This window comes from Cyanistes caeruleus, chromosome 8 (genome assembly GCF_971803275.1).
Source record: "Cyanistes caeruleus chromosome 8, bCyaCae1.hap1.1, whole genome shotgun sequence".
Taxonomy (NCBI): domain Eukaryota; kingdom Metazoa; phylum Chordata; class Aves; order Passeriformes; family Paridae; genus Cyanistes; species Cyanistes caeruleus.
Genome location: NC_141708.1, coordinates 12,561,136 through 12,575,496, shown reverse-complemented (window position 1 = coordinate 12,575,496; position 14,361 = coordinate 12,561,136). Strand labels below are relative to the sequence as shown.

The 14,361-nt window shown below is 51.2% G+C and overlaps 1 protein-coding gene across 10 annotated transcripts in view; it reads right to left on the bottom strand.

Annotated features, from left to right (window-relative positions):
• Positions 1 to 6,733: 6,733 nt before the first annotated feature.
• Positions 6,734 to 14,361, bottom strand: part of NT5C2 (5'-nucleotidase, cytosolic II) — a 68,144-nt gene continuing 60,516 nt past the window's right edge. For all 10 annotated transcript variants that reach the window (XM_086900505.1, XM_086900506.1, XM_086900501.1 and 7 more), the window contains 9 exons: positions 13,782 to 13,865; positions 13,001 to 13,042; positions 11,749 to 11,856; positions 11,354 to 11,420; positions 10,589 to 10,759; positions 9,679 to 9,730; positions 9,381 to 9,441; positions 8,678 to 8,854; positions 6,734 to 8,455 (listed from right to left, as the gene is read on the bottom strand). In XM_086900505.1, the coding sequence (XP_086756631.1) occupies positions 8,204 to 8,455; positions 8,678 to 8,854; positions 9,381 to 9,441; positions 9,679 to 9,730; positions 10,589 to 10,759; positions 11,354 to 11,420; positions 11,749 to 11,856; positions 13,001 to 13,042; positions 13,782 to 13,865 (1,014 nt within the window). In that variant the 3' untranslated portion in view covers positions 6,734 to 8,203. The remainder of the gene's footprint in view (positions 8,456 to 8,677; positions 8,855 to 9,380; positions 9,442 to 9,678; positions 9,731 to 10,588; positions 10,760 to 11,353; positions 11,421 to 11,748; positions 11,857 to 13,000; positions 13,043 to 13,781; positions 13,866 to 14,361) is intronic.

Sequence of the window (14,361 nt, the reverse complement as noted above, 5' to 3'; positions counted from 1 at the left end):
CTATCACCTTCTTTTTTCCCCTCTAAGTTCCTGCTCCAGACTGAGCAGGAATGGGGTGTTGCTGTGGGGGCAGCTGGAGCTGGCTGCTGAAGGTGTGCAGTTCTTGGGCCTGTTGGAAGAAGGGTTTGCCAATCATTCACATTGTGCTCATTTTTCTGTTCCTCCTCTCTTCTCCTGGACTCACTTCCCTTTTTCTCACCACTGGGGTCTTTTTTGTTTGCTTTTCTTCTTTTCTTTAAGTGCCTTTTTGTGTGGGTGGAGCTGGCAAGAGTAGGAGTCTCAGGATATGGCCCTTTGCACTCAGGCCTGGAGAAAGTTTTGGGGTGGCAGGGCGAGCTGTCTGTGGCCCACACACATCACCCATTGCTGCTTCTCAGCTTTCAGGGCCCAGCTTGGATGAGGATGAGATTTGGCACTGTTGGTGTGAACAACATTTGGTGTGAACAACTCTGGTTCAAATAAGCCCAAAGAAAACCAAAGAGGTAGCTTTGTGTGAGGGGCTGCTTGGGCAGCAGTGGTGCTTCCTGTGATCTCTGCAGAGCTCAGCCAAGGGGAGTGGGGGTGCTGATGGCAAAGAGCAGCCCTTTCCTCCTCATGAGCATCCTGCTTAAGTATCCTACGTGATGGAGAACACAGCCACATTCTCCAGGACCCCTTGGAATATGCATCTTCCTTGTGCAGAATTACGTTCTCTATAGAAATCATTCCCACATGAAAGATGTACCATATTTTATACAATATCTAATACACACATCTGTGGTTTTAAATCTAGTACCTGTGTACCAGTTGTCAAGTTATCCAGTGTCTGGATTACCAATAGAAAACTGGGGCTGGGGGTGGGGAAGGATGGTACAGAGTACCTCTTGTGATGCTGACTTGAGGCTTCATCCCAAAGGTGCCCACACAGCACTGAGGGGTCCTTGTGTCCACACTGTGCCCTGTCTCAAGGCAAAAACTCTGGCTGTGGTGTGGTACAGCCCCAGATGTGCTGCCCATCCCACCACCTGGCTCCACACTGGGGCTCTACACAGACCCAAAGAAGTACCTGTTCCTGGATACTGAGGGTTGATTTGGCCCAGTGGTGAAATGATGAGCTTAACCAACACAATTGGGCATGGCACGGATGGGAGAGCAGCCTTCATCTGACTTAGCCAGCAGGGAGGACAGGCTCTGCAGCACAGGCTGGGCTGGGCAGCCACCCTCATCCCTGCACTGCTGTGACACTTGGTCCATCAGCTGCAGGTCTCTTGTTGGTGTGATGTCCGTGGTGATTCCGGCCTCACTCCTGTGTGTGGGCAGCAAAGGGGACCTGGACATCCATGGCTTCCTGCAGAGCCCCCTCAACAATCCTGCTTGGTGTCTTGCTCTTGTCCTGGAGCCTGGCTTCATGCTGGGTTGTGTTCCTCTGGGGCCAGTCTCAGGGCTGCATCCAGATGAGGAGATGCTGTTGCTGTGGGTCCAAGGCGGTACAGTTGAGCTTTTCCATCTGGTGTGTGCATATTTTCCTGAGCTTCAGGGATGGGAAAGGGTCGCTGGAAAACTGCCTCCAGCCACTGTCACAGTACAGGTGGCAGATGGAGCTGTTTCGTAGGTTAGTAGCACTGAATTCAAGGTGATGTTTTCTTCTTTTTCTCCTGAGGTCAGACTCTATAGCAATTCTTCATGCTGGAAATACGGTACTCAAAGCTTCTGGTCTTCTGTCTCCAGCTGAAAAACATAATTTACCTTTGGGCTCTGTTTTCCTCTGAGTAGGGCTGATCTGCAGTCAATGGTGCTCCTTCAGTGCAGATTTCAGGCTAAGGAAGTGCTTGGTGTTTGATCCTCCCCAGAAGCAGAGGTTTGGATGGACTCTGCAGAAGTGGCCTGTTATGGAACTGGGCTAGAGGTTTGTCAGCTGTTGTGAGCCTGAAACATGCCAAGGCTGCAGGTGGCTCCAATGCTCCAGGGGTGGATTTGATTTCTTTGTTGTCTTCTCCTCCAGAAAGCAGCGTGGCAGTTGGTTGGTAGCAGGATTTGCTGAGGAAGAAGAGCTTTTCCCAGCATTCAGTGCTTGGCATAGCAGTCCAGCATCCCTTCTCAACTGTTCACTGATCACAGAGCTTTGTAATAGGAGGTGGTGTTTTATCCTCTGGGCATCACTGTTGAACCAAATCCTTCCAAATACAAGTGAAAAACTGATTGCTGTCAGATGCCTTTAGTTGGAAGTGCCAATATGGAATGCATGTCCCAAAGATCACTGTGGGAGGCTGAGGGGTGGTACCTGATGAGCTCCTCCTCTCAGAAGTGATAGTCTGGCCAAGCCTAGATCAGCTCTGGTGTCATTCCTGCTTTAAAATCTCAGGTCCAGCAGGCTGGGCTGGCTTGGCTGGTGGGTTTTCACCCAGGGTACGTGCTCTGTCCTTCTGCATTGTGCTGGCTTGGATTCAGCAGTGTGGCTTCTGTGACAGCTGTGTTCACATCAGCCACAGCTGCTCCTCTGCTCCTCTCACCGGGCGTTAGCTGAGTGCTGAGGAAGGCGAGAAGGAGGGGAGCAGTCAGGAGAGGGCCATGCTGCAGCCTTTTTGTCTTCATTTCTCACACTGAGGGTAGGAGATGCTGCTCAAGGGACTCTGCCTTCCTCGGAGATCACATGGAATTTGAAAAGTGGAAGCCCACCAGGACCCCAACAGCAGTGCTGAGGTCCCATTTGATCCATGTTCTCCTGAGCACAAGGGTGGCTTACCAGCAGTTCGGGGTCAGGCCCTGCTGAGGGACCTCAGAGCTCTTGGCATATTTTTCCTCCAGCAGAGCCTGCCTTGACACCTGAATCACCGAGCAGGTGCCTGGATGCCAAACAGTGAATCTGAAACCCCAAGTACTTGAGATGTGTTCCTGGAAGCCACGAGCAGCTGGTGCTCAGCAGTCAGAAGTCTCACACCAAACCTTTCTCCTTCTTGGCTGCCCAGAGCCCTGTCCTGGTTGCTGCTGGCTTGACCTTGGTCCCCCCATTCTGGAGCATGGTGGCTCTCCCTTTGCAGTGCATTTTTATGGCTGTCTGATCCCACTCCAGCCAGCTCTTCCCTGTGTCTTATTTGCCATCGTATGTGGTCTTTGCAAATTGTATCATATTGTACATGACTTGGGTTTCCAGAGTTGTAGTATTCTGACTACAGTATTTCCGTGTGTGTACATAAACCTGAATAAGCACAACTGAAATCCTGAATGAAGTGTATACGTTTCATATACTGATTGTCATACAAATTAATTTTATAATTATTCCAATTTTGTTGTAGATTTCCAATCTTTCCTATTTATTTTGTACCAGATTTATTTGTATATTTTGTGATTTTGTTTTAAAGCATTTTGTTTATTTCTATTCTTTTTAGATAAATGATGATTTTTTTTTTCTGTTGAACATTCCAGTTTATGCATTTTTCCCTCCTCTATGCTCCCCCCTCATTTCCAAGGGACAGATTTTGGCATGTGGGTGGTGGGGCTGATGTCTGTGATCCTGTACCCAGATCTCTGCTACTGGCACATTTAACAGTCTTTAATCTCCACTTCAGCTGCCAAGAGCCACAGAGAGGTCGGATCTTGTTCCTTTAGAGGCAGGTGTTGCTCGTCACTTTGGTGGGTCTGGGCCTGTAAATCCTAAAGCTGGGGAGGGCTGTGTTGGTGGCTTTGCTGATCAGGGGCTGGCTGGGAAGCTGGTGGCAATGGCAAGCAGCTGACTTTTTGAAGTTCTCTCAAGGGTGAGGGTCTTTTTCTTTCAGTAATAAAAACCCCTTATTTACAACCTGCTCTCCATAGGTCATGTTTGTCTCTTGAGTGTAGATGCCATCTGTCTGTAGTGGGGTTCCTGCCAGGCGGGGTGTGACCGGGGGTCTGCAGTGAGGGATGTGGCTGGGGATGACAGCAGCTCTGTGGGATGGGAGAGGTTGGTGGAATGAGTCGCCCCATTCCCCTGCACTTGGGTGCTGCTGCCTTCTCCCCTCGTGCTGGGGTTCACCAGTGGAGCTGTGAAGAGCCTGCAGCAACAGAGACATTTCTGAGTGGGAGAACGAGCCTGTGCTTAGTCCCTTGCCCACCATCACTTCCAGCTCACACTGGTGCAGGAACAGCCCCTTTCTTGTGTGTCTGATACAGCCCTGCCATGTGCCCATATTGTGCTTCTGCCATCCCTCAGCCCCTCTCCTCTTCACAGCTGTTCCACCCAGCTGCTCTCCCTGCACCCAGCTTTCATCAGGCTCAGCTCTTGAGCTGACAAACCCTGGGTTAGCAAGATGGGCAGCAGCTGCTCAAACCTTGTGGGAATTTTTGCTGCACCCAGTGCAGCCTCTGTCCCTGCTTCTGTGCTGCAGGGTGGCCCCATTCCTCTGGGCCTCTCTCCCCCACGATGTATCTGCAGGACAGAGAGAGTGGCAGGTCCTTGAGGACTCCTGCTCCCCTGTGTGTGCCTGGCCCTGGCAGCCCGTGGAAGGAGGTGGGATGCTACAAGCACAACGTAAGTAGAATTAGTGTGGAGGCCAACTTTGGGCTGATTCTGGTGGTAATGAGCAATGGGAAGGAGAGGCAGGATAGAGAGAGCCCAGCACTTCTGGAAGGGAGGGTGTAAGAGACCAGATCCCTTCAGCAAGGTGGGATGGATTTTGGCTGCTAGGTCCAGGCCACTGCAGCAGCAGGGCGGGAGCAGTGCCCAAAGCTGAACCCAGGGCTCTGTGCCCTCAAGGCTCCAGCAGTACCTCCTGCCATGGCCAGGCTCGGCAGCCTAGTAGCCCACTAAGGCCTAGATGGAAAGCACCCTTGTGCAGGGCCAGAGTGGATCAGTGGCTCTGCAGTTACAGAATTTCTTTATCCATGATTGCCATGCTGGGGCTTCAGGCTAGAGGCTGGAATGGCTGCTCAGGGACTGGCACCCTCCATCATGGTTGGGCATATTGTGATGCAGAGCTGCAGCTGGGCCTTGCTCTGCTGAGTGAGGAGGTGGCACAGAGGAAGAGGAGCTGGGAGCAGCTCTGATGACTGACCTGGTCAGAAGTGGCAGTGCCCAACACACAATGTCTGCAGGGCTGTGGCTTAGGGCAGAGAGCCTCAGGTTCCTGTGTCTGGTAGGGTTTGGTCTGTGCAGCCCCTCTGGCTCTGTGGAGCAAGGGAGCTGGACAGGAGCTGGTGGGGAAAGAGGGACAAACCAGAAATCAGATCTGTGAGAGCTCAGGGCAGGTGAGGCTGGTTCCCCCCATGCTCATCTTGCTTCCACCAGGCTTTTGCTGCAGGAGACAGTACTGCTGATGGGCAAAAGCAAAGCATGTCTGTCCCTGGGCTGGGGGACAGGTTGCAGAGAGAGCAGCAGGAGCTTCCCCTGAGGCTCTGCAGAGTGGCTAGAGACACAGGTACTGCCAGGCCACCAGCTTCTGGGAAGCAGCAGCTGGTGCAGATCAGCCATGGGCAGCTGCCTGAGGAAGGTGTGGGCTGGAAACCTGGGCTGTGACTGTGTCCCCAGTGCCAGCCAGGGCAAGAAGCTTCACCCTGGCTCTTGGTCCTTGGTTACAACTTCATGGTGGAGCCAGCACAGGATGGATAGGATGGTGCAAGGCTGGGCAGTGCCTGTGTGTCTGTCAGGCTTTGCCCAACATTTTCCCACCATGAAGTGAGGGTCAAATACTTTCCATTGCTCCAGCCTTGAGGACTCTTCTCCCCATCTCAGTCAGAAATAGCCCTGGGCTGGGAGTGAGCTATTTGTGGTGACCGATTGGGAAGGAGGAATGCATGGAGCTCCCCAGACCTCCCTTTCTGCAGCCGCATGCCTCCCCCAGCTGCTGAGCTAAAGCTTAAAAAATTCAAGTAGCTATACTTGGAGAAACAAAGTTTAAACATAGCAGACCCCAGCATGGCCTTTGGTGAAAGGGCTCAGGAGCAGCCCCCTGGAACCCTTCCTTGCAGCCAGCCTCACTGTGGAGATGTGTGAGCTCCTCTCCAGACCCCAAAACTGCGGTGTCAGGGACCCAATGCTCTGGAGTTTTCAGCAGCCCCTTAAGTGTCAGGTGTTAAGTGTAGGCAACCAGCTGTTTCCATTTAGCATTGCTTTTCTGCCTGGCACTTTGGGCCCTGGACTGAATATCCTCCTGTGGTGGTGCTGATGGGGGAACCTCCTCAGGTCTGATTTGGTTGATATGAGGAGTTTGTTTGTTAGGGGAGGGTTGAGCTCGGCAGCGCCCAGGGCTGCCTGTCTTAGCTGGGCACAGCCTTGTGTGGCAGCACTGGCCTTCCCTGGGTATCCTTGTCTGTTTAAGCAGGTTTGCAGCTCCTGGTGAGCACAGGCTGTGCTGTGCCCTGCTGCCACCCTGGCCATGTGTCTTGCAAGGGCAGAGGGGCAGGAAATGGTCCTTGGTAACATCTGTGGGAAACAGTCCTGGCAAGACACAGCGTTGAAGGCAGTGGCAGTGTAGGGATGTTCACCTTCCCACCATGAAAAAGCCCCTCCTCACTCTCTGTGTCCAAGACAGAATGTTTCTCTTCCAGCCATGCTTTCCTGGCTGATGCAGATGGTGGTAACAGAAGCCTTGTGCCCAGGCATGCCCTTACAGCAAGATCACGGCCACTGCTCCCCAGTGCTTCACAAGACCAATTCCCAAAGATGCTCTCACTGTTGCCCAGTCACCCATCCTGCTGGGACCCCACAGAGCAGTTCCATCTCTTCCCACCAACTCCACCACAGCCCTCATCATCTCACCAACACACCACAAAACACCAGGCATTTCTTAGAAACATCATCATTTATTGACTTGAACAACTGTCACTAGAGCAGCATTTTCCTGCTCAGATGTTGGTGGTGTAGTTTTACTTCTTTTATTTTCTACTAAGGTACTTTAAAATGAAAAAAATTAAATGAGTTTATGGTACTGAAACAACAGTCATATTCATTACAAGAGGGCCCTCGTTGTAATCCCTTTGCAGCAAACGGCAGAGGCTGGAGTAAGGGAGGCTGCACCCATGACTCAGAGGAAAACCACAGGGCACTGCTGCCCAGCTGTGTGCCAGCTCCATGCCTTCCCTGGGCTGGCTTTCAGGCACAAGGACTACCTGCCCATCCCTGGGACACCCCCATGCAGCAGCCATCACACTCCTTGGCCAGGGACGCAGCCTTGCCCACCACGGCCAGCAGTGAGGCTCCGTTTGCTCCGCACCAGACCAAAGACCAGGGCAGCTGCTGGATGGCCGGGAGCTTCCTGGCTCCCAGCGTGGGGCTGGCCCTGTGGCATGTGCTGTTTCCTAGCTTAGGACAGGCCCATGTGGCCCACAGCCCCCTGGCTCAACAGGCCCTTTCACACCAGATGGTGGCTGGGGTTGGTTTTGGGATGCTTCACTTAAAACTGAGAGGACAGAAAGGTCAGGAGGAACACAGAGTGACTAATGTAATGCTAAAGCAGCAGCTTCAAGCTCCTGGGATAATATTTACTGCTGAAACTGGAGGAGTCGAGAACAGTGTGGAGCTCAGCTGTTTAAGAAATGCCCTGGAAATTATGCATCACATGGTAATGGTGAGACAGCTTGGAGACACTGGGAGAAGGTAACAAGCGGCTACAAGGTGAAACGTGTATGGCAGCAGAAGTGCAAGAGCTGGAATCCACTGCCATCCATGATGGCTGGAGGAGTCAAACCACTTACACAGAGAAACTCACACCAACAGAAGGGAAACAGTACTGGAAGGCACAGCAACACCCTGGCTAACATGAGGAGGGGGGATTATGTAACCCAGGAGCAGAGGGTTAAGGGCAGCAACCTAATGGGCAGCAGGATTTGGAAAATTTTGTCTCCTGCAGGTCCCAGCACATCCCTTCTATCTCCACAGAGAATGTAACAAATGTCAAAAACCGTTCACAGGACACTTCAAATGAGAACCAAATGAAACACATCATAGGAAAGGGAGAAACATGCAGCATCCCGAAATCTAACAGGAGTAGCATGACATCACAGGCGGGCAGTCCAATCTGAATGCACCACCCAGTTAGAATCCATCAGCTTTTTGAACCGTCTGCAAAACTGAAAACAAGGGTCTCCTCCTAATTAGTGTTAATTTGTTAGAAGTTTCCAAATACTTTCAAAATGTGCCTTTGCAAGAATCACACCCCCCAACCCATCACCCCAAGGGCCCCAACAACAGAATCCATTCCTGATCACTGCTAGAGTCATGGTTTATCTTCAGAAATACTTGGTTTTTTCCTTCTTACTCTTCCTCCTCCTCTTCTTCTTCCTCCTCCTCTTCCTCATCATCATCTTCATCGTGGCAATGTGTGATTTCCTGAGGTGCCTGGGGGAAGAGGTTGGGCGGTTTGATCTCGCTGATGGAACGGGTCAGTTGGTGCCGCTTGTAGTCGGAATCTTTGAAATCCACCGAGGTTCGATTGCGCGTGGCCATCGGCGACTCCTTCTCATTGATGTCGACGTGCGTGTGCTCTACTGTGGACTCGTGTGGCATCTGCTCATGGAACAGAGAGAGGAGGTGACAAGGGGTGTCCCAGTCCCAGGCTGCCTTCCTGAGACACATGGAGAGCAAACCCCAAAATGCAACCATTTGGTCCACAGTCTGTGAAATGCCACCAAACCCTGCAAGGCGCTGTTGCGTCCCGTGGCAGTGATAATGGGCACAAGCATGGGCACCTTTGGGAGCCCTGCCCACCTCCCTGGGATTGCAACTCACCAGAACGTGGGCGGCTCTGAAGAGGTAGCTGAAGGGGTAGTAGAGGAGGTTGATGAAGGAGGCTGCATAGAGGTCAGCGTAGCGCATCACCTGGCTGGCAAACAGCGTCTGCCGAGAGCCGCTGCGGAAGAGGCTCCCCATCATCCCGTAGCACATATCCATGTCATGGGTCACTTTCTATGAGGAAAGAACAGGTTAAATCCCGAGCCAGGCAGACAGCACCTCAGAGCCACAACACTGAGGCGGAGCACCCTGAGGGCTGGGGGCTACGTGAGACCTGCAAGGATCTCCAGGAAGGCTTTCTGTGCTTGTATCCCATGGCATGAGGGCACAGCTGAGCCCCAGGTAACAGAAAGGAAGGTGGCAGCAGGCTCAGGGCCAGCACTACCCTAGGCTGGCACCCCAGGGCTGGCTGAACCAGAGGCCACAGCCCCTGTGAGCCTGTGTGTGCCACTGTTGTGTGCTGCAGCAGTGAGCACCCTCAGCCAGTGCCTCTTGTGAGCATGAGGAAAGGGACCCTATTCCAGACCAGGCTGCCTTTTAGGAGAGCCAGTGACACCAGTGAGCTGAGACAAAGTGGCTTTGCCAAGCCTGCTGTGCCCACCCAAAGGCAGAACAAAGCATTTCAGGACTGAGCAGTGGGGTTGGGTTGTTAAGCCCTTTGGGATCCAGAAGGATAAAAAGGGATTTTGATGATTGGTACCTTAATGCGTCTCTGGATGGAGCTGATGTCGGGGCGTTCATTGCTGCTACTGTCCAGATGCCTAGTTACAGGCGAGAAGGTAAATACATGGTGTGAAAAGTCTTTCAGAACCAGATGCTGTGGGATGGGGCTCAGGGGAGGGAGGCTGGTCTGGAGGGGAAGGTTGGTCTCGTGGGCAGAGCCCAGGCCCGAGTCAAGGCTCCGGCAGCAGAGCCACTAACCCAACCCTGAGGTTTTGTCACTGCCGCTCGTTAGCTGGGAGAGGCAGCATGAAAGTTGTCACTGTTTGAACACTCACTTGTACAGCTCGGCCAAGAAAATATCCAGACTCTGCAGCTCTTCAAAAAGGGCTGGAAAATCCAGAAAAGAAAGAGGAGAAGGGTAAGTTTAAACTGTTGAAATGAAAAGTGCTGGAAGTGAACCCACTTCCCTGCCCACTCCCCTCGCATGGTGGCAAAGGGATACTGGAGCAGGGACACTGGAGGCATCTCATGGCCTCTGGGCAGGAAGAGGGGTCAATCACATTCTGTGCCATGGGCAGAACTTTGGGCTTGGTTTCTGGTTGGCCCTTTTGTTTTGGAGGCTGAACCTTTGCAGCTCTCACCAAAGCTTTCCAACCAGCCATGGGGCAACTTGCATAACCCCCAGCCCTATCTACACACCAAAGGGCAAACCTGGGAGAAAAGCAGGAGCACTGGAGGATGGAAAACACACAGCACTTTGGCGGCAGAGCAGCAGAGGGAGTGGGAGGAATGAGGAGGAAGCAGCTGGTGAATAGGGACTCCCTGCAGATGGGAGAGCAGTCATGGCTCAGGCATTACAGGGAGAATGACCCAGGTCTTATCAGATATTTTTTAGCATAGAAGCCACGGCTCCATATATGCAGAGAAGGGAGGAGGTTCTGGGGTTATTGAGGAACAACTCAACCCCACCCAGCTGCAGCTTCTCCCGTGGCCAAGGCAGCACTTGGCTGATTACAATCCATAGCCTGGGAAAGAGCACAGGAAAGGCCTGGGACTCCAAGGCCAGCCCACAGAGAGGCACCCCAGCTCCTGCCACCAGCATCCAGACCCAGTGAAAAGGGCCGAAAGGAGAAGTGGCAAGCCAGGGTGATCTCTCCCCTGCACCCCTAAGCCCTGGCGATCTCAGGGGTGCAGCATCAGACAAGCAAGAGCAAAGCCTGGCCAGGGGCTTGCCCGGCTCCTGACCGCTTTTGTCTGTCCAGACGTGCAGCTCCTGCGCCAGCTCAGGGATCACCAGGAAGGTCCGCCAGCCCTGGCGTTTCTTGGATTTGAGGATGTCTCCAAAGATATGGTCTCCGATGTACAAGATATCCTTCCCTTTGGCCCCCAGCAGGTCACAGACTGTGTCCGAAGAGCCTGAGAGAAGAATGGCATGGCTCAGAACAGTGAGCCAAAACAGGTGCATTTTCCTCCCAGGAACCTCCCCTGCTTGACCATGGCTGCCCTGGACGCTGCTCACCTGCCTAGGAGCTCCCCCAGGAGCAGCTTTGCCTATGCACACCCCAACATGAATGGCAGCAGTAGAGGCCATGCACCCCCCCATGTGAGAGTAGTGGAGCCCTGGGTGTCACAGATAGCTCTGTATCCACCTTTCTCTGGCTTGGTAGAACCCTCCAAGTGTGTTCACGCTGGTGGCAGCACCTTTAGGTACAGCTGGGGACACTGCACTGGGCCAGTGCAGCCATCCCTCTGCAAGCCCTGCAGATATTTCCCAGACCCTCCCTGGCAAGGAAGAAAAGGACATTTGAGGAGGAACGGGCCCATCTCTACACATCTCTTCCCTGCACTGTGCAGCTCTGATCATGGAGAGTTTCTGGTGCAGCATGCAGAGGGCACAAAGCAATGCGCTTTGGGAAGCACAGCCATGCCTGGCACAAGTCCTCTCACAGCTGGAGTGGCTGAAGGCCACGTCAGATCCACTCCACACAACAAGAAGGGCTCCTTCCTCACCTCCCGAGTACACAATGCCGTGCTGCAGCGGGCCAGTGTAAGTACCAATCTTCAGCTTGCCGGTCACCTGTGGAAGGAGGTGTTGTGTTAGTGCTGAACAGCTGATGGTCTGGATCTTTTCTATATTGATACAATTGACACATCACTCTTTGTCTGTCTGTCTCACTCCCAAGCAGCCCAGAGGTGGGTTTCCTACTGTCATCTGCAGTATGTCAGGGAAGCCAGCGAAGCCTTGAGGTGATGGGGTTGCTCAGGAATCACTAAGAGGAGACTCCAGCCCAGTCTCTAGGGTAGGTCCTGTCCAAACACTGCATTGCCCACTGTCACTGAGAGATGCCATACAGGAGGTGCAGAAGCCCTTCCAGCCATGGAGGTACCCTCCCCTGACCACTCACCGTGTCCACCTGCCGCAATACAGTCCCTTCCCCAAAGAAGAGGGGTTTTCGTGCATCCACCAGGATCAGGTCAAAGTAGGACTGCCATGGCCGATGGGCACTCCCAGGCTACAAAGGCAAAAACAAACCCCAGAATCAGGCATGACACAAAAATACTACAGGAAGTTTGACTGGAGTGTCACTTTCTGTGGTCATAACCTTGTGACACTGCTGGACCATCAAAATCCTTTAGCTCATGCCTCCTGTGGGACAATGCTGGGTTGCCAGCACCATCTCCTGAAGCATTCCTCTTTTGCCACAAACCCATCCCAGCCCTAGAAGTGGGGGCTGAGGACATGGTGTGAGACAGAACAGCACTGAACATCCCTGTCAGGCCACAGCTGACACGTCAAGAGATGTGGTAAATGACACTCTGCCACTGCTCCTGAAGGTGACATCCCGCACACACCCAGACACAGCAACTCCACAGCTTCCGCTTACAAGGCCATGCTGGTACTTTTGCCAAGAGTGGGAAAATGCCTGGACTCTATTCCACAGAGCATGGCTTTGAATCACAGCCCTGCCCAAAGGATACTGAGCCCTTTCTGCTCCGTGTTTCCGCACTTTGTGAGATCAAAACCACAGCAAGGGGCTTCCTTAGCTGTCATTGTGGTGAGTATCTACTCTCAAAATTTCCCTCTTGGCTGCCTTCTGCTTTTAAAGCAATGTAAGAACACATCTTGAACATGAGATAGCCTCTCACTGGGAGACTGAAAGAGCAGCATAAATTTGTATCTTAAACCTTTCTCCAGAAGTTACAGGGCTGAATTTTGACTTCAGAAAAACAACAACAACAAAAAAAAGCATGACTAAAATTTTTTGAGTTACAATAATTAAGGCACAATCAGCCATAAACATTTCTTCTGTTTTATAAAACTATTTCCTTTCCATCGTGGCTTTTTTAAACAACATCTAAACCATTATTTCTAAGAAATCTGGCTACAAAATACCACAATTGAAATGTTTTATCACTGAAATAATGTTATGATTAACACAGATTATCAATTGAGACCAGATGATACCCCTTTTCTCTTTGTTATATTGTATTTGCTTTGATCCCATTCAAACAGGACACAAAACAGCAAGTGTATTTTAACCAGATTAAAGCAACTAATCCCATGCAGCCGATGAAGCAGGATTAAAATGCTTTCCAGCTACACAGATAATTAGGCACATCAGTGTCTACTGCAACTTCAGTCTAGAATTCACATACCTTTGGTCCATGTGGAAAGTCAAACAAGTAAGTCATAATTTTCTGAAAGAGAGAAAGAAAGTATTCAAATATGTGCTTTTCAACATGCATTTGTGTAGTTTATAAAAACATACTTTTCTGATTTTATCTTTTCAGACTACAGAACTTTATTTTTAGAATTTACACAGAAGTCACCATAAGGTTTGGAGACAAAATGAATAAAACAGGACAATGATAGGAATCAAACCAGTAGTTTTTAAAATCAAATAACACAGTCGCCTCAGAAAACTGCACACTGCTGCAGGTATATCTTGCAATGCTTTAAAATGGCATATAAATCTTTAGATTAGCAGTGCTGCAACATCCTGACATTCACCCGGAGTTGGAAGTAATTGTGTTTATTTCTCAGCTTAGCAGACAGCCCTTTCTGCTCAGACCTCTCCAGGACCTTGGTTTGGTGACCTGTTTGTATTCAGACTATCTGTCTCACTTGAAACAGAAAGCCTGCATTTTAAAGAATGCTAAAATCCAAAATGGAGTATAACTTTCCCTTACAGCCTTTTAATTGCTGGAGGAACTGAGTGAAGCAGTGGGACTTAAACCAGGCCTGTATTAGCTCAGTGCCAGAATCAGGACGACAAAAGGTGACTCAAGACTTCATCTGCATCCACCAGTAACCCATCCTAGATTAAAAAATACATGATTCTCCACCAGAAGATGTCCCATCAAAACCCATCCAAATGACTGGCTGGCTTCTGCTTATTCCATGATATAGCAACCCAACAATTCAAGCAGCACTTACGTCTGTGTATTTATAATCGCTGTTTGTGACAAGAAACACCTTCCCCACTTCATTCATGCGGCTGAGCAGCAGTGGCAGCTTCCCCTGGAAGCCAAGGGGAACATCCAAGTCATACACAAAAGTTGCAGACATTCCTCATGGGAAAAACACTCAACTATGATCCCACCAGACAAAAAAAAAAGGCAAATCAAACCATCGAGCAAGCAAACTCACGTGTTGTGCACTGGCCAGAGCCAGGAAAGCTGCTGGTCCATCCAGGTAACCCCTCCAGAGCACAGCCCAGGGGAGGAAGGCGAGGGGGAAGGGCTCAGCAGGGCTGCAGTGCCTTTGCCAACCACAGTGCCAGGCACCCTGTGCTGCTCCCACCGATCTGCTCCAGCTCCAAGTCCGTTCCCGAAATGGGCCCAGAGGCAGGTGAAATCTGAGCTCACGAGCCACAAGTTGGAATGCATTATAATTCCAACCTCAAATTAGGGAGAATTTATTCCTGGGGCTATTTTTATTGAATCTGAAATCTCAGTCCATTGCCAAAATAGCTGATTACCTCACTGAACAGTTACCTAAGAATTCTGTAGGCGTG